The following is a 20728-nucleotide window of genomic DNA, read 5'->3' on the forward strand; positions in this document are numbered from 1 at the left end:
GGCAGAGAAACAGGAATGGAGCTCCTGTTTTTCCATTGGAGCAAAATCTTTCAGAGCATCTCGCCATAGCCAATGGAAAGTTTCATTTCCAATAAGTATGGTCCCCTACAGTAGAGCCAAAACACAAATGCATGCAGAAGCTGCCAATCTTCCTAACAATTCACACCAAGGTACTCAAAGTTATTGTTATGTTGGAACATAATAATTTAAAAATGTAATTGTTAAGGTTTGTTTTTATTGAGTGATGTTGTAGAGGAGAATGCCAGACTCTGAGATAAGGAAAGGGTAACAAACCCACCATGGACTGACCATTTGGTACTTGCCCTAAACAGCCAAGCCACCAGGATGCTTCTGCTGTATCTCCCTTTGTTGTATTTTGCCTGAGGCTACTTCTCTGGCATTGATTTGCTCACTTTACACTGCTCTCCTGTGGGCATTGCAATTTATCCCGCATCTATCCTGCGAGTTATCACTGCAGGCAATTCTGTGGCAAATGTTTCACAGAAGAAACAAATAAATAATTGTGTAAAACAGAGGTCACGAGTCTTCCAGTCCCGGATCACCCTTTGGATGTTTCAGGAATTGAGCATAACTGTCTATAAGAGAAAAACCTGTGTTGAGAAATTCATCCCCAGCTTTTCTGCCAATAACTTTGGCATAGTGCATTCGTGATTGATGGTAGGAGATCTAACAGTGATCCATATTAAAGTATATGACAGATTTAGTGTAATAAGCAGTGTTTTATGGAGTCTGAACACAGTGATAAAGGACTCCTGAGAGTTTTAAGGGCATGCTGACACCCTGAGCTGGGAAAGCAGTAGGGCACCTTTCATTCTGACCACCCCCACACAAAGAGAGGGAGGCTAAAGTGAACCTGATATGAGGTTACTCACATTGTTCCTTTCAGTGTCAGTGTTCTTTTCTGCCATTCTCCTGTCATTTCTCTAACTGTGCTAATGAAACCAATGACTGTTCCTGCTGAAAGGATCATAAGCTATGAGTTATCCATTTGTTTTGCTGGCTCTCTTTTTTTTTTTTTGGGATGTCTGAGTTTATTTACCTGTACTCCAATATTTAGTTTCTCCTGAGGTGAAAGTAATGTGTTTCTTAAGCTTCCAGGAATGAAGCCAGGATACACTTAGTGGGACTTATGCACTGTTTTCTGCCTTAAAGAATGACCAACAAGTCCAACCATTTTAAATCATGTAACTGGGATACCACAGTCGAAAAAAAGGAACTGTGGTATCTTCAAATATCCTTATAACTGGTGCAGGAAGGTAACCATTGCATTATTTATGTCCACAATGCATAATCTACATCTCACACTTTTGCCTATTTTCTTGAAACTTTTTGGAAACTATGTTGATCCTCAGAGGCAGAATTTACCTCTAGTTCACCGCTGTGATTCAAGCTTTCCACTGACCCCCCCACCCCTGCCTATTTGGCTGGCAGTCCACTCCACACATCTCTTGCTTTTAACACATACTCGGGATGGGTGCCTCACATCGCTATAGCCTTTCGACCATATCATCTGATCCCACTGCACCCCAACACTGCAATTAAGCCAGATCCAGCCATGCATATGGATCAGAGCAGTTCCTCCTGATTCCCTGCACTCCTCTGCTTATGACAAAACATATTGAATTTTCTCTTTTGAATAAGCTCACAATTAGGCCAGCAGATTATTCTCCCTTCCTAATGATGATAAGAAAAGTTACCGTGCTCGTTTTTTTTTTTGTAGATACACACACGATGAAATGTGCTTATTTGTAATTCATTTCGCCATCACCACTTCTGCCATATCTAGTGGGGATATACGTGCCTGAGTGAGAATATATTAAGCATTTCTCACTGCACACAATACATTAAACAACAGCTTCACTGCTGCTTTATCCCTCTGTGGACTCAGTACACAGTGGGTGTCCACAGAAAGCATGGAATTCAATTTGGCTGCAGAGTCAGTATGCATACAGCTGTGCAGTCTTTATAGTTGCAGGGATATATAGTAATCTGTGTTAAAGAAACTCCTCTGATATCGACTTGTTAAGTTTCACCCTGTGATGCCCCTGCAGCTCCTTATAATCCTGAATAACCTACAATACACAAACACAATACATGCATGGGAACCCACATGAACTGTACCCATACGTATAGTGTGCCTCACTACACATAGTAGTGCTAATTACCCCATGCTGTGCAGCAGTGGTGATAATAACCATACCACTCTACTCTCTGATGAAGTGGCGTGTTTTCAGATCCAGTTTACCCGCTCACTCTTTGGTTAACTTTTTTTTGGTGCATTTTTTTTTCTACCCTGTGAAATTGCCCATTTGGATGTGCGCCAAATGGTTTAGCATCCCCCAAAGAGAGCTCTGACTGTAACTTCTCATATGGAAGCAATGCCTCCTGTGCTCAGGTGCAGAAAGCAAAGCGCCAGTTCTGCTATCCTCTATAACCTCCCTGATTTTTGTTCACCTGTTTTGCTTTCCTTAAGGCTCAGTAGGACTGTAGTGACACCGCTACAGTTTCACAACCTGGCAACAATCCAAACATCCCCTAATTCTAATTTAAAGCTAATACTGTAATTTACCACTGCTGTCTCACTAATTGCAACATTTTTGAGAGTATTTTGAATGCATTTAGGCCAAATTACCACCAGAAGTTGCTGCTGAGATGAATTGATTAATAGACTTCATCATAATTAACCCCATGTGCGTCTTCATTTTTAGAGCATGACTATTGATTTGCAGGTTCACAAGCACTGTGAGCTGCTTTTCATTTTCACAGTCAGTCCGCTCAGCTGAATCAGGGAAACAAATGGAGTGCAGTGTGACAACTGGAGAAAATCCGATCACAACAGTGTCATGGCACGTGTAGTTATTTGGATTGATAGAGATACAGTATGGTTGTATATACCCACACCAGTTGTCTGACATTAATGATTCATTTTATAAGAATCAGAAGGGAAAAGCATTATTTTTTCTTCTTTACTGAGATTAAGTTTTGTTATAAAGGCTGATTTTGATCTAAACACTAAATCCCTTCAGTGGAGAGTATAAAGATTTAGAATTGTTTAATCTGCTTATTTGATAAAAGGCACACACCTGAATGAAAAGAGTAGTAGTTAAGTCTAATTTCTCCTAAAATTCACAGATTGGCACTAAGGCACTGTGTTTGGCCATATATATATATTTTACTACTAGGTCTGTAAAGAATTCCTGATTCCCACTTGTGAAAAAGTAGCAGCGGGAGGAAAAAAGGATCCGTGGTAATTGTGTTTGGAATTTGTATAGAAAAAAAATCCACATCCAAGGCCTCTTTACTTAACATAAAGCTTGTAGTGTGATCTCCAGAAAGTGGTGTAATTACACAAAGATCAAATAGAGCAAAAGCGGCTAATGCTAATACCCGCTCATACTCCGGACTGTTATTAGGGAGAGGGGAGAGTAGAGGAATGGGGCCCATTAATAATGAATCCAGTGTCATCATTAAGGCGCCAAATGATTAAAACATATCTCCCAGCTTCAAACGCTGCTTTGCTACCCTAGAAAATGCTGCAGTCGTGGATCTGCAAAGCGAGAAAGCCCTTCAGTCTGCTTGTGAAATAAAGTTTTGCCTTTTTTTTTTTTCTTTCATCTTTACCCACCCTACACACACCACCCTCCAACCCCCACTTTTTTGGAAGTGTTGGAACACCAAAGCACCAGCATTCCCTTTTGAAAACAAAAAAACACTCCAGTGTTATGTAATGTAATGCAACCCATAGATTTGCACAGACTTTTTCATGCCAAGCTGGGTTGGGAAGAAACATATTTTTTTGCACATTCCTGACTCCTCTCAATTGTGTTGTCACCTGGAGAAAATATGGCCTGGCTAAAGAACCACATGTTGTTACTCAGTGTCTCTTTAGTACAGAACATCACATTTAAAAAAAAAAAAAAAAAAAGTAAGATGCCATGTCTGACTCCATGGTTTATTTTCTCATTTCTTTATTTCCAATGTTCCCATTTCTCCACACTAGTGCACCGACAAGTAATTGTAATGCCATACCTGTCCTCGGTGGTTTTATCAGTGTTGTGTTGTCAGCACTGTGCCGCCGTTGATATTTTTTGTTCAAATCCTTTGACGAGGAGACCCTTGGGGTTTCGGTATTGTCTCCATTAGCGACTGTGGCACATCTAGAAGGAGGACAAAATGATCTCTAATGGAATGGTAATAGTCCCCCCGGGCAGTGTGTCGGCTGCCCTGTGCACAAGTCTTTGATGTTAGGGATCACTTCCACTGGCTGACACACTGCGTTACATAGGTGAGTATCAGCTGACCCTGGCTAACTGAGTTACCTACACACCTGACTGAGCCCCCAGTGAACAAGGAAAGCCCTGACTCCATAATACAGTGTAACAGATATAAAAACTCTACCTGAACTTCCCCCAGCTCCAAACTGTCAATCACTTCCCTTCACTCCCCTGTCAGCTCGTTAAGTGCTAATTTGTTCACTAATGTCATTAGGGAGTTAGCATGTGGTGGCTTGGTAATGTCTTAAATAAACTCAACGCATAAGTTAACAGTTCTAATAATGTTTGCAATTTACAATATGAAGATATGCCCCTTGGCAGACTTCTCCAGAGGCTACATTAAAAAAGCTGTAGTTGTTTGAATTTGCACCTTATCCTCGTCCTTTACTCAAGATATAAACTGTTAAATACATCCATACATCCTCTTACCCAAATCAGATCCGAAATATGTGAGTGGACAACCTTTGCAGCAAAGACTAAGGAGGCAATTTATAGTCATTCAAGCATTAGTTGAGATAACTAAACCAACTAAAAGGAGCATTCAGAGCAGATTGGAGTCTTGGCTTTTGACAGTTTTACATAATTTCACCTCAGGTTGAATTTTAAGGGTCTCATTAAATTTATACATGCCACAGAAAAACTCTCAAATATTGCAAGCAGTTGACCAAATATCGTCTTGTCAACAGAGGTACTCCAGCATCCACTCCCCTGATTCTGTTCAGAGTGAAAGTAGTGGGTGATGCTGCCGAATGAGTCAGCATTTCTACCAAGCAGCTCTAAGACATCCCACCTCATCAAACCAAATTACTGTAACTTCATCAAACTTGTTCATTAGAGCAGAGTTCATTTTTGGGAGGATTAGAAGTACTAGCGACCAGACTCTTGTTTTCTGGTGTGTCCCTGGCTGCCTTCAATGCCAACGCATGTGATTCTGGAGGGAGTTTGAGTTGATACTAGTGGATGGTATGTGGATGATAATGTCGTGAGGGCAGTGTTTCTTGATCTTAAAGTATATGACACCATGGCATTCACCACATCTTCAAACTAGAGAGCAATATAAGAAAAGTCATCCCTTTTAATCAATAGAAATTGTATTCCTCAAGGTTCAATCCTGGGTCCACTGCTTTTCCCTCTTTTTATGAATGACCTACCTACAGGTTGCACAGAGGCTAACTGATAGCTTTATGGAGATTACACACTCACATATATGCACCACCATCTTTCTCAAATTAGTTTTCAAATGTATCAACAGTCTAGCTCCAGCTATATCCAAAGACAAGACAATAACAGAAGCAATGGGAGCAAAGTGAATGGCAGCTGTAAAATAAATCTCACATCGTAGATCTAAATTTGGACACTTAGTGTTCTCCATGAATGGCTGTCAACCTCAGAGCACATTATAAGTGAAATAAAATTAATTCCAGATATAAAATAGAAATAGCTATGCCCATTTTTAGCTAATTATACTCTATATTACAAAGGTTTTTCTACTTCTTTTTAATGTGTATGTATATTTGATTGTACTTCCATATCTGTAATGTATTGTGGCTTTATGATAATGAAAGCTGTATTTTTAATTTCACTGTACATGTAAAGCCCAATGAGGGACAAGAGTTAAAAAGTAGCAATCCGCTGGGTATTTCATTATACTTCCATATCTGCAGTGTACTCTGGTTTTATGATAATGAAAAGCTATATATATTTAATTACACTGTACATATAAAACTCAACTAGGCACAAGAATTGAAAGTTAGCAATATCTATAAACCCCCCTGTGCAGCACAGCATCAGTTTCATGCTTTGTATTGGGACTGTGTTGGATTGCATCATCACTATCAAATGAAATTCAAACACATAAAGCTGCAATGTCATCAAGCTAAAAACAAGGCTGGTTTTTGGCTGTCATGTTGACAATGGGAAGTTTTCATTTGACAGTAATTATATTCAAAGCCTGCTTGTTTGTCTCGCTAAGAGGCACATGCTACCCTCCTGACATTGCAACATATTTGTATGCTTTGGGGTCTTGGGGAAAGGAAAGATGAATGGTGTACACTCAGCACTGTGTTTGTGTGCATTCTCTGCCAGGCGTTTGTAACCTGCTTGATTTTGGTCCGTTTTTTTCTCTTTGTCGACCTTTTTTTTTTTTTTTTTTTTCGTAAGTGCTACACCTCGGTCAATGCTCCTCTTGAGATCTGTTGTGTAATTTCTACTCCAAACTAATCATTACCACTGATAAATATGTCTGTCCAGTGCATCTGTTAAAGAAGTCACTTAAGCTGAAGGTAGAGAGGACTGGCTGGCTCACACAGAACCTCACACTAAATATACTGTAGAACCAGATGGAGGCAATTTACTGGTCATAGTTGATTTGCTGGTGTGTGTGTGTGTGTGTGTCCATGTCGGTGTGTCCCAAATTACCCAAGTGGTGGGATGAGTGCTACAGCTCTGTGCCAGAAAATGACAAATTGCCCATTTAGCCCATTCTAAGTGTCAATTTTAATGCAGAGGGTTAGCTCCGCTTTCGACACTTCTTAAGCATTTTGCTCCATAAAAATATGTTATGAGCCCCGATTTGAATTACAAAATGCATGAGACAAGCAGCGTGTGTTTGTGTGTATATGGTTTGGCACTACAGGTGTTCAAGCACACATGCATTAAAGCTCTTAAGGAACCTATTTTTTTTTTGCTTCCCGACTCAAGAGTGGACATTTAATAATAGCCCACATTTCAAGTTATGAGCTAAGCTGCTCAGCAGTTTTAGTGTCTTTATGGCTCCCCCATGGTCCATTCATGGTGCCCTCTAAATTTTAGTTTGATGCTCTCAGGCGATTGGGCAATTGTACCAAAACACTATTTCCAGCACAATAACAGCGCAGAGAGTGGACTGACTGTTGAGGTAGCTCCACTGCAAAACAACTTATTACTGCTGCTGTATAGAAACAACATGGACCACCTATCCTGGTTCTGTTGGTAGTTTTGAGAGTGAACCTGGCAATTTATTTGATGAGTGAGTTGTCTGACCTCTGGCTTACTGATATCCATTCAAAACTCAGTATATAACTTCAAAAATACACACAACTGCCCTCTTTTTTGTTCTTTTTTTGCCGATTTGTGCCTTTTGTGGATTTAATTGATTTTCAAAGCTGACAGGAATATTAGTGCTTGTAAGCAAATTTAACAAACTGATTATTGTTGGGTGTTAATAGATTCTCCACTAATCCCTCCTACCACCACTACCACTGCACACACACACACACACACACATATACATACACACACACACTCAGTGTTGATCATTGATGACCAGTGCTGTTTGTTACCTTCATTAGTATTCAGCAGCGCTCTCATCTCTTTAGCTGGCTCTTTTGTTTGCCTCCGCTGATTGGAGGGCCTCTGGTTAATTTAGATGCAGGGAAGCGGTGACAGAAGAGGGCTTATTAGGGCCATGAGCCCATCCCGCCTTAAGTGCAGAGTCTCCAGTTCCATTTTCATTTGCCTCCATTATTGAATTTGCTAGCTTCTCATTCGCCCTGATTGCATTTTGTGTCACCTCTAAAATAAAAAAAATAAAAAAAATTGGGCTCCTAGAGGTACTGTGACACTCGGAAGTGGGGACTATAATATAGTAAAGAATTGAGGATGGCAAAAGTTTATTTTTTTTTAAGTTTTGAAGGCTTTCTCTTTTATTACATCTGAGCCAAAATGTTTATGAAAGTTTTCTAATCATGATTGCTGTGAAACCTGTACGCCTGTGGGTGTATTTTGGTATAAGGAGAGAGAACGATGAACCTTAACAAAGGAGAAAAGGAGTGTTTATGTCTGTGTGTGTGTTTATAAGACAGAGAGAGAGAGAGCATGACAGATGGGTGGAGCAACAGTGGGTGGAGGAAAATAAGGAGAGTGATGGCAGGGATTCATTTAGCCTCCATTGAAGCTTTAGAAGTAAAAAAAAAAAAGACAAAAAGTGTCATCTCCGCCTCCATCTTTTAGCTGCCTCCTTCAGCGCCTACACAGCTTCCATAATCTTCTAACGTGAAGCATTTGTCATAAGGATTCATCGCAAAACAATATCATTCGAGACTGTGAAATTTAATCAGGGGCTTTAAAACACAATTATGGTTATCGGGGAGGACACAGCAGCAGCAGCGCCCTGGATCGTGGGAGAGGTGGTGGGAGGGGGAGGAGTAGGGGGGGGAGTGGGGCGAAGATGGAAGGGACCTCCCCCGCACTGTCTGCGCCTTGGCTCTCTTCTGCCATTTGTCACAGAGCACAATATCTCTTTGGCTGGCAGAGCTAATAATGGAGAAGTGGGGAAACGGGACTCTGGAGACCCACCTCCGCCTTTCCGTGAAGATCAGATAAGTTCTCCTCCAAGTCAGAGGCCTCGAGCCACTGTGGATTTGCTTGTAAGGATTGTATCATTTATAAAACACAGCACAGCCCCTCTTTGACAGTTTTTCAGGTGTGTGAATAATGCAGCTCTTTATAAAAATGTGCAAGTGCAGGAGCAAAATGTTTCCCCTACTGGAAAAGAAAAGGCACGCTCTACCGATTTACACTCTGAAAAGTTCATTTCATTTTGGTCACTCTTTACATCCTCACACTTTTGCTGATGCTTCACTTTTCATACCTTGAGGCAAACTAGTAGCTGTTTTCTGTCTCTATTATCTTGGCGATCTGCAGCCATTTATCTACCCAGCGGCTTGTTTGCAGTCCGGAGACTTAACAGTTATTCATGAGATTTGAGAAGTCGTTTTCACTTAAGCAGCTACTTTCTCAACAGCCTCTGTTTTTTTTTTTTTTTTATAGAGTAAACATGCTTGGAGGCACTGTACAGTGGAGTGCTTCACAATTACACACAGAAGGTTTCCTTAGGGACCGAATGCTTGTTTTCCAGTCAAGTCCTGTGTTTACCTTAAATTGTGCGGTTCCTTAGTCTAACTATAAATTGGCAGAGAAGAGAAAAGTTTATTTTAATTACAGTCTGATTTTAGTTAGAATTAGCAGGTGCACACACAAGCCAGACAACCGAAACACACACTGAAACCCTCACACACCTACAGTACAAACACCCATAACTAAGCACCATCCCAATGATGCGCTCACAAACTTCCTCCTTCACTCAGAATACCCTAAAACTGCACAAATACTATATATGTGTGCCTTTTTTTTTCCAGGAAATCTCTTTGTTCTCTTTCAGCTGGAGTACAGTTCATCCAAGACATTATATCTCAAGCTATAACATAAAAGGAAATGCTTTATTTGTTCCACTACTGATCCTGTTGTAGAGTTCTCTTGTTGCCTCTCGTGTGTGTGTGAAGTTCAAAGTGCTTTGTGAAAACCTTGAGACAGATGCTGGTTTTTCTTAAAGCAAGGCAGCTTGTGTGTTTTTTTTTTGGAGGGGTGAGGGGGCTGGTTTTTTGTATGATTGTGCTATTTGTTTCCCTGGCTCTGTCCCTTAAGAACAGTAATTTCTAACGATGGCTGTCCTAAACGTATTATTATCTGAAAGAAACAGGGAAATCCTCCTCAGGACAGCAAAAAAAAAGAACTTGAACATCTCTCTTTCTTTCCCTGGTTGTCTAACTTTTACTTCATTGGCCCTCATGCGAGTCATTATTTTTCCAGAGTCGCAGATTTGTTGCGGTTTCAGTCGCGTAATGTTCATCAGTGTTCCCTGAAGAGGTTGCACTCTAAGAAAATGAAGGCAATTTGTTTCATTCCCCAGTTCGGCACCTTCTGTCATGCCAGCTGTCTGCGCTGTGTCACAGGCCACACGGAGCACCAAGAACTGATGCATGTAAATGACTGCAAAGAGCTTACAGGTCTCTTAGATAACACACATACACATACCGTGAGTTCTCGAGTTAAAAGCTTGTCTTCAAATGAAGCTTTGGCAATAGGAGTAATATCTGCAGCACAACAACAGTCATGCTACACTTGCCACGTAAATACTCAGAGTTCCCTTTTGAACACAAATACCATTTTCAAATTATCAGTATTACACTTCTATTGTAAATGTAACACAATGCTCCCTGCAGGTGTTTCGCATTAAAAGACCAGTGTTTAGAATTTAGTGGCATCTAACAAAAAATGGAATATAATAATCATAAGAATGTTTTAATGAGTGTGTAATCCCATGAAAATAAGAATCATTGTATTTCTGTTACTTTACAATTAACCCCTTATCTCTTTTCTCAGAACCTGCCATGTTGCACTGTCATGTTTCTACAGTAGCTCAGAAAGGACAAATCCAGTTTTTCACAAGTTTGACAGCCACACTAAATCCTACACCCTGGTCCTTTAAAAGCTGAAAGAATTAAAGTATCCACTATTAGTAATGTACCACACTATACAGCAGGATTCTACTACATATACCTAAGTTCTTTCCTTGTATACAGTACCTAAAGAAGGTCTTGTATGACCTAAAGCTTGGGGGGTGGGGTGGGGTGGGGTGGGGTGGGGATCTATTATGCCCTTCTACTTACAGGAAGACTTTTTTTTGGTGAAAATTCATTGACAAACAGCTTAACACTTGAAGAAAGAAACCGGCAAAGTAGAAAGGATTTACATGTGCATTATTGTGAGGTAGTGTTAAGCCAATTCAAATGGGAGAAGATCAGAAAAGAGCGAGCATCTTACAAAAATGATCAAAAGTGCTCATAAAACGAGAGGTAAAAGCTTAAACGAGCTTATTCCACACAAAGCTCCGACTCTCTGCAGTTAAGGTAAACAAAGGTCAAGAGCACTATTTTAGAATTCATTACATATTATGTTTGCATAGGTATAAACAAGTATAAAAAACTGTTTAAATTAATTTCTCTATGTTGAATGTTGCTGGAAAGGAGATGCATTCATTCCCTTCATTTATATTCTGATAAAAAAAAGAAAAAAGAATAGAAATTACAAGGTGCTTCCCTCTTGGCTCTCTGCATTTCTCTCTCAAGCACTGAGTGATTAATTGGCATTTAAGAGGTACTGTAAAGCCTTGGCTTAAGTCTCCAGCTCTGCCTACAAATGTGAGGCTTTGTCGACCCAATGCAACGAAGCTCCAAGATGCTTTCTGCTGTTGGACAGGAGGTGTTTATCATGGGGATTTGGTGCGTCTGTGTGCAGCAGTTCATATGTTCACATGAGACTTTCTGTAGTGCATCAACACTAAATGTGCAATATATCTGCTTTTTTTTGGTGTGTTTGCATGCTCATCTCTGGGATTCCCTATTCTCATATATGTGTTTGTTTCTAAGTGTGTGTGTTTGGTGTGTGTGTGTGTGTTGCAACAGAGGGCACCCGACCGTGGAGAGAAAGAATGATCATCCCGATTTCTCAGTTCCCCCGTACTCAGCAAGTTGCCCTATCACCATACTGAGAAAGTACATTTCATGGAGGAGGGAATGGGTCAGTCTTGTAGGGTAGAAGCAGGGTGTCAGACCACAAAGGATGGAGGGATGATCCTAATAAAAAAAAGAGCAGAGTGGATGGCCCGAATGCACTCAGCTTGAGTTGTGTGATACGTGACACACCCGCCCTTGAGACAAGACAATAATGGCAAACGCATGGACTCATCAGTCGAGGACGGATCACTATTACGGCCTTATTCATCAGCATAATTAGGGAGAGAAAGAGATGTGGGACAAGTGGCTAGCAGCACTGATGAAAGCTCATCAGCAGGCTCCCTATAGAGCTATGGACACTGATTGGTGCAGGGGCCATCATTGCTTAGAAACTACTTCAAAATAGGGGCTCTTCTCTCTGCTGAACGACAGTGAAATGAACTTAATTGGCTTCCTAAAGCAGCTTGGCACAGGGATCATTTTCTACTTTCTTAACCATCTTCCACTGATTGGTCTATTCTCTGTTTTGAGTGTGTGAGACACAACAAATATATCCCCAAAAAAATCTTCAACCAGATCGCTTCTTGTTTTTCCCGTAGTTTAAACTGTTAAAAATCACCCCAGCTCTTATTTCTAGTGCTGTCAAAATTAGCAACTTTTTTTAATTAATTTGAAAAGTTGAAGTGTTAAAAAAATAAGTTAACACAATTAACACATTACTGTCTTTCAGGGACTGTAGCGGGATCAGTTTTAAAGCTGGACTGAAGATACTGATGTCATATAAAAGTAGATGGACCTATATTGACGAGACCTAGGGATCCATGCCATGGTGGTTTGTGGGCAAGAGGGCTAAATAATGTTCCAAATGAAGGCAAAATCTTGGCAAGGGGAAAGGGGTCCCTATGAACTCTATCTGTTTCTTCCATGTGTGAATCAGAATCTTTCCTTGTTCTTTTTTTCATAATTGCATTGACTATTGTGGACCCTTGCTGAAATTCAACTTAAATGATTTAGATGATTTTAATGGCCTTATATTGGTCATTAAATTTAGCTGGCACTTCAACATACAGGCCTGGGTCTTGTGATTATTTCTGTTAGTGCAGATACGAAATGTGCCTTTCAAGCTGACAGTCAATGACCTTGATGGTTTTATTGGAAATTTGTAGTTCAAAAGACAGAATCTGTTAAGTTAAAAAGATGCTATTAAATTTGGTATTTGATTTAAATATATTTCCTTGGTGTTGATTCAACATTAATTAAATGATTTTACATTTTAATATCAATTATTATAATTGTCAATATTGAGAGGGAAAAAAGCAATTAATTGTGATTAATCACAGTAAATTGTGCAATTAATTAGTTAGTTAATTGTTTTAATCGACAGCCGTACTTATTTCTTCTTCCACATATTCATTAAAGGGTCACAGGAATATTGTCAGGACGCTGTGCACTCTCTTGATATTGAGAAATGGTGTGTATAATTGCATCTTCAAATCAGTGACCAACCACTGTCAAAGAGATGAAGGAAGAGTAAGGTAGTTATACAGTAGATGACTTTAAAGCTGGTGTACTAACACTGTGTAAATACCTGTAGATGTCAGTGTAGTATAGCAGCTTCTTACTTAGCTTCTTCTTTCCAGTTTAGATGAGACATTTTGTTCATTTCACTTCAAGTTAAAATAAATCTCCATTTTTTTTTTTCAGGAAGTCCTGCCTTGTTGTTCAATGTCCCATTTGAGGTTTCACAGTGCCAAATTATATGCACCAACCTTTATATGGGGTTTTGGAACAAGTCAGGCCTTGGCAAGAGATAAAATGCCTCTTCATATCCTGGGATTGTGGGGACTGATAGGATTGGATGAAGGGGAGGAAAGGATTTAAATGCATGTAATGAAAATAGAGTCATTAAATAAAGTCATTCATTCATTCAGTTTAGCATTTTATAGAATTCTCCACATCATCTTCATCTAATGTCTAACGCTGCATAGATCCATATCAAATCCAGTCACTGATTCAACATGGCACTCCAACTTTTGCTCGGTGAGATTTTTCTTTTTTTTCTCCGTCACAGTGAGATACTTTATTTCACTGCCAGGAGAGATGTAGCTAAACGCTCCACCAGAAGTAGTCTTGAACTAAACATGACTTGAACATATGGCAGCAGAGCCCTCAGTGGCTACGTATACATGCATAAAACAGCAATGCAAGGCACAATGTCACCCAGTGATGCACTCAGTACAACTCACTACTGAACATGCAGACTATCAAAAAAGAATCTGGGTGCTGTTTTGTGTGGTATCAGTTCATTTTAAAGGCTCCAAAATACCATGCGTTCATCCACAGTGAAGGAATTGGAAAAAAGGGTTAGGGTTAGTGCCAAACATACATTTTTCCTTTCTTCCTTCTGTCCTTCCTTCCTACCTCCCTCCCTTCCTCCCTTTCTTCCTTCTGTCCTTCCTCCCTTCCTTCCTTCCTTCCTTCCATCGATTTAATGGTCCGGCCCACATGAGATCAAGTTGGTCTGTATGTGGCCCTTGAATGAAAATGAGTTTGACACCTCTGGACTAGACCCTCATGAACTTGACTTATACTTACTGTCACATAGGTCAAGTCCTGTAAGGGCAGTGGAGCACAAAATGTATGATTCAAGATTTGAGGTATCAGTCATTGCCATAGATCGATACAAGTGGTTGACTTTTACCCTGGTCATCTAACCTCCAATAATCTTCTGTGGGAAGTCTAAAAATGTCGGCACCTGAAGCATACTCTTTTGAATCCACATAGTCTGTATAAGGATTCTTCTCAACTTCACTGGATAAGTTCACTTGGGAGAGTCTAGATATCTGGATTTGGCAATTCACAAACTACAAATTTGGTAAACACATTACTTCAAAGATCTTTACCACAAGGGAGCGTTCAGAAGCCTTGTTTGAAAGCGCCTGCTACACAAAAAGCTTTTCATGAATCACTAGAACATTTCATCTGCATTACAGAGCAGTAACAGTCAAATTTTGTGTAGTCTATTTGTATAAAAGGTTTGGAAATTATGACTTTAAATAAAAAATTCTCATCAGATTTGGTTAGCTTGAGCAGTAACCTCTTCGTCTCTATGCTGGTGTCTCCTCATATCTCTGTTCCCTCACTATCCTCCTGCCCTCTCCATCTTTCAGCCCTCCCTCTCCTACCTTCCTTTTCCTCGGATACAGGACAATAGCTTTTATGACTACCTCGTGAATCACAAAAGTGTGGAGGGTGAGGAGATAGGGTGGGGGTTGGGGGTGGGGGTGGGAGGGTGTAGCGGAGGACGGTCGGCTGTAGATCTCCTGTCCTGATGGAAAGATCGAAGCATGGAAAAGAGGGTGGGGTGGGGGCTGGGCGAGTACTAGAGAGGAGCGGTGTAGGAGGGACGGGTGGTGGCGCAGGACTGTCGGCCATTAATGAATGACCACCTGATACAGGCTTGTCATCCCGCTGGAAGAGTTACTGCCCTTGCCTGGATGGACAGCAGAGGTGGCAATTTGTCTCTCGGTGATCGGGGGGAGGGGGGGAGGGCAGGGCGTGGGGGGGGGGGGGGGCATCTGGACACAGGCACTTAAAAGAACATTTGGGACATTGTTGGGCTGGTTGAACGGAGAGATGGCTTCCCATAAAATAACTAAATGGGTTATATCTGTCATGTGTCAAATGTTCCAAATGTGGAAATTATTCCTTCAAAAGTGTTATGAAAAATGTTTGCCGCCATATTTTGTCATTTTTTAAACTTTACAGATGGAAGTGTCTTACAAGATCTACTTACTCTACTACTATTGTGTAACTTGTGTTTTGATGGGTTAGGGTTAGGTCAGACATGCAGCTTGACATGCCCATCAAGATCATTGGAAATGCCCAATAAAAGCATAAATGTAAAGTGACATTCTACTGGCTATAAATATGAAAAAAAGGCTTCCTTCAAAACCTTTGTTGTTTTTTCTGCTTGGGTACAAAACAGGTCTACACCTCAGGTTTTGTTTATACTCCTGTGGGTTTCAATGGAAGCATGGTCCTCTTTGTTTTTTTTGGTAATTAAAAGAGCTTTCATTTTTACCTCAAATCAGCTCAGTCAGTATCCAATTATGCCCACGTTGGATTATTCTTGATGAAAAAGCTTCAGTGCCAATTCAGGAGGTTATGTGCCTTTTATGTTGCAGGGTGGAAAGTAATGGAGAGTAAGGGTGTGTGGAGTCCTGGTGGTGGATGCGTGTGAAGCACATCCAACTTCCATGCAGGAGACCAAAGTTCAATCCTGTTTCAGGGTGTTGATCATGCAAAACCAAACTGTAAATCTTCAATTACGGCTACAAAATACAACAGACAACATCTGCTGAGTCTGTGATTTTGATATGAAATGAAGCATCATTTAGAGACCTCAAGGCGGAGTGTTTCAAGAATATCCATGAAGACCAAACAAAGACCAAGGACAGGCCAGCTGGTGGTTTGGTTCATCCATCAGGTGTAGGAAGAGTTAATTGTTGAGCCAAGCAAAAAACTCTTATCCATCATCTGTTGTGTAGCCTCTTACAAAGATGCCTGGTTTGAGCCTGGGCCAAACCATAGTGGGTGAGGTGATAATTACTGGCTTCTCTAGACAGTGGGCGTTTTGTAAACCATGTGGTATTAACCCCTTGTGTGTTCCAAGTTGACTTTATATTTGTATTTTTATGTGTATAACATTGTGTATATCTGTGTGGACGATTTCTTTATCTGTTGGAGGATCTCATGAGGGATGAAGTTGCTCTCTGTAGTGTTGATGAGAACATCAAAGCTCTGTATTACATCAAGGTGACTTGAAGGAAGTCATGAATAAAATCTGTTGGTGGGTTAAAGGAGATTCACATATGAATATATCTGTTAATGTCAAAAATCTGTTGAGTCTGGGCTGTCGCTTGGGTAGTAAATGGCTACTTATTTCATGACGATTTTAAATGGCATCAAAGCATGCTGACAGTGCTGTCTTTATGTTATGTGAATAAAGCACAGTCTGTCCCTTTTTTCACCCACCATCCATGAATGTAAAACATCCCCTGATAAATCGTCCATTGTGACGGGAACATGATTACATGAAGCAGCGGCTGTAGGCCATTCAGCGGGCAGACGGAGCGCCGTGTCACCTCTAAGAGGGCTTTGAATAAATGTCCCCGTCTCTACCAAGGCCCACTTCCTTAATCAGGGTGTCGGATGGTAATGATTAGCTTCCTGCGTGAGCTTCTCAGCTGCTGAATCGTCCGCATAACTCATACACTGTTAATAATCTGCCTGGGGAGATAATACCCTTCTTTACCTTCAGCTAATCCAGCCCTAATCTGAACCACATTGTTACTTTTTTATATATAAAATTTCATTTAATATGACAAGTACTTTTGTGGAATCCGGCCGGGCTTCATATTCAAGGAGAAGAGGATGCAAGGTGATTGTATCTAAATCCCTAAACTAGGTTAAATAATACAGTCTACTGGTGTCCCAGAGAGAAAGAAACGGATAGGGGTGGTTGTTTCCCTTCTGCCATGGGTCATGGCTTGGTAGGGGGGGGATTACTACAACATCTTTTCATTCTGTGTCCATATCCAAAACCTGGCTTAGTAACAGGGAGAGGGATTAGAATTTATTATCGTACTCCATGCACAGGCATCTATTAAGGGCACTGGTCCTTGAAAAGAAACATATTTTTGCTATTAAGCTAAAGCTGGATGAGGAGCCCGCCTTTGTCTTTGGTGTGTCGACTTACTTTGATAGAGGGATGCGGAGTAGGTCAAGAGAGCTGTGATCCGTTATTTTCTGTGAGTCAGTTTGATGATTTGGGCCTGTTGTGAGCCAAGAATGAATCCTTGAAGATAATAGTGGAGCAATAAAAAATTTAACATGTTTTTTTTATAAGCTCTACAGTACAACAAGACATCAATGAGATGCAAGATTTAAATACATCGAACCCTTTTCTGTGTTTTACCTTTGGCATATTGATTCTGTCAGGAAGAAACTCGACACCAATCTTCACTTACAATATGCTTATTTTATGCATCACTCAATGAAGCTCTGAGGAAAGCTATATGTCTGCTCTAGTTTACTATTTGAGTTCTAATTAACACAACAAGTATCTGGTGTCTTCTAGTGACATTCAAACTCATTAACTCTCTCTAACTCTGGAGCTAAATTCAATTATTTAATATTCAATGCATAATTAGGAAATTACACTGGCGTACAGTTTTGAGTTCTTCTCAAAAAGTGAGGCGGTTTTGTTTATGTTGTGTAATCCATCTATTTCTTTATCTGTGGACGAGTTCTTTATGAAACATCATTGTCTTTGGACATGTCATTGAATTATTCTGTGCATTTGTCAATAGCATTTATCTTCATGCTCAGATGCACTTCAGGGAACACCGTATGCAGCATGGTACTTTGAGACAAAGGAACGATTGGAGTTAACCTTGAAGTATTGATTTTCTGCCATCATGTACATGTGCTATATATCCATGGGTACCTGCTCATCTTCTCTTTTTCTCTCTCTCTCTCTTTCGTGCAGAGATCCTAAATGGGGGTGTCTATGTTGACCAGAACAAATTCCTGTGCCATGCGGACACCATCCATTGGCGTGACATTACCAAGAACCAAGAGGCTGAGCTACTGGTGGTACAATCCAACAACAGCAACCTCGGATGTGAGTACTACACATGGGGCAAAAACCAGTGGAACCAGTAACTTTAGTTGAAATTAAATGTCTTTTGGCATCTTCTGTGACCTGTGAAGGCAAAGCTACAGAAGCCCTGAGTATCAAGTGAGATTTTTTTTTCTTAAATCTCATCTAAATTGCATTCTCTCATGTGTGTCTGAGTAATGAACAGGTGAAAGAATAGGTAATTTATTTTTTCATCTGAGAAAAAAGGTGGAAAAATACATTTGTTGTGTGTTTGCAAATTGGCCCACAAGTCAAATGATGGACTTCCCTCCATATTAAACAAACCAAAATGAGCTGATTGACCTCAAGGATGATTTAGATTGGTCAAGTCATTGATTCTCAAAGTAAGTGGGATATGGACAAAACTGTAACATAACTAGCATGTCATCATCTACATGTTTTCCTGGCAAAGCCTTTCTATTCTTTTTTTACCAGTTCTTTAGTCATAAACATAAGAGAGAAAACAATTTAGGTCAGATTTAGAAAAATGGATCACCAGATTTATTTATTTTTTCTCATTTGCCTCACAGGACTTTTGTACAAACCACATGCCAACATACTGTAGAAGTACAGAAACACACACATGCACACTCCCCCCCTCTACCAGCAGCAGTCATGCCCTATCCCTTTTTATTCATGCTCTTTGCCTAGTGGTCATTTGGAAGTTAAATCACATAGTGTTAAATCAGTGTGTGAACTTTTCCATTGTAGTGGTATGGTAGTCGCTCTGCAGCGAGGCCCATGGAGCTGCTGTCTTGCTGTGCTCTTTTTAAATCTCAGCGAATCTGACAGCTGGTTCTGAAGTTGCCCACTTCCCCTGGTGCTCCTCCCCTCCCCCTCCATAGTCCCCGCGGTCCCTCAGCTCCCTCTGTTTTGGACATAACAGGCATCGCTATCCGGCGGACATTCAGTGTCAGAAGAACTGGCTGTTAAAGACAGACTCTCTCAAACTTTTCTGCACATTTTGGGATGAGCCTCTTGTTCATTTAAAGAGAAAGAAAGCATAGACGTTTCTGGGGGCCTTCTTTTTCAAAACACATCAGGGTGAATAATACGGACAGTAGAGGTGCCAAATTGTGAGCAAAGACATACTGTAGACAATGGGGGGGAATGTTGAGAGTTTTTTTTGATGAGCAGGCACGATGACCTTTTGTTGCTTACAGGCTGCGAGGAGCAAAATCTGCATTTGGTGTTGACTTTTGACATCAGCGGGGAGTTAGACACCATGCAAAACTGGATACTCTACAATAAAGGCTTTTAAGAACAATATCTGTACAACATTGCTATTTTGTTGATTATATGGCACTGATGGGGGAGGAGGGGGAGGAAAAGTAACAAAGAACAGAAGAGGTGGGCCAAAAAAAATGACAAGAGAGTGTGTGGGTGTTGAGGTTGCCAAATTGGGGCCCTTTGCCAAGTCGAAGATAGTATTTAACATTAACAACCCCACAGTGGGAGTGGCTGAAGGCGCCGGGTGACAATCTGCTGCACTCTTCCACTTACTCTGTAATTAACCCATAGTCAATTAAGTCTTGATGATGGGCCACTGGCACATGAAGGCTGTGAGTGCTCTGTCAGGTCCCACTTTGCCTGTGCCAGTATTTGACGGAGGGGAGTAGAAGCCTGTCTTTCATGTTCTCTACCGGCCACAAGTCGCCACTGTGACTCCGAGTCTATTGTTGCATGAGCGGAGGAGATTCGACAGACATGTCACTGTCACCAGTCGGGGGAAGTTTTAAGGGTGTGCGTGAGTGGACGACTCTTTGTTTTGAGGGGCCTGTGTCTGTTTTTGTGTCAAAACTACATCTGAAGTTGGCTGTGAAGTCATGCTATTGCCCGTGTGTGTGTGTGTGTGTGTGTTTGTGTACATGTGTGAATGTTCTGCAGGCCGACGCTGTCATCGCTCGTGTAATGGACGCTGCTGGGGCTTTCAGGAAGACCAGTGTCAAATCTGTGAGTATGCACATGCACATAAAGAAGCCTTGAAATTCCAGGAGCCTGCTAACATGGTATAAATGATAGGCCAACACAGATACTGACTTTAAGTTTAAATAAATTAACATTTTGGGAATGAGGGTATTCACTATAACTACTATAAGTGTGATTAGAATATTGATCCCACTTTCACTACCCCAGCACTATTCGGTTTTAATTATTTTACTGTCTTTAGTTTGATTTAATCTGTCCTGTTTGTATTGCCCTGTGAAGCATTTTGCACTATTTGTTTTGAAAAGTGCTGAAAAATGATTATTAAACCATATATAAGTGGTAAAACAGACAAAAGAAGCCCTTTGAAGCAGTACTAAGAATACAGGGAAAGGCTGAATAGTTAGTTCATGACTGTGACTCACTCTATTCACTGAATGGTGGGAGGAAAATAGGAGTGATATATT

General features: G+C 40.7%; 1 protein-coding gene across 1 annotated transcript in view; it reads left to right on the forward strand.

Moving 5' to 3' along the window:
* Nucleotides 1–20728, forward strand: part of si:ch73-383l1.1 (receptor tyrosine-protein kinase erbB-4) — a 237815-nt gene that overhangs the window by 149287 nt on the left and 67800 nt on the right. Inside the window, exons 4-5 of the mRNA XM_053314757.1 lie at nucleotides 18183–18317; nucleotides 20223–20288. Of these exons, the coding sequence (XP_053170732.1) occupies nucleotides 18183–18317; nucleotides 20223–20288 (201 nt within the window). The remainder of the gene's footprint in view (nucleotides 1–18182; nucleotides 18318–20222; nucleotides 20289–20728) is intronic.

This window comes from Scomber japonicus, chromosome 24 (genome assembly GCF_027409825.1).
Source record: "Scomber japonicus isolate fScoJap1 chromosome 24, fScoJap1.pri, whole genome shotgun sequence".
NCBI lineage: Eukaryota > Metazoa > Chordata > Actinopteri > Scombriformes > Scombridae > Scomber > Scomber japonicus.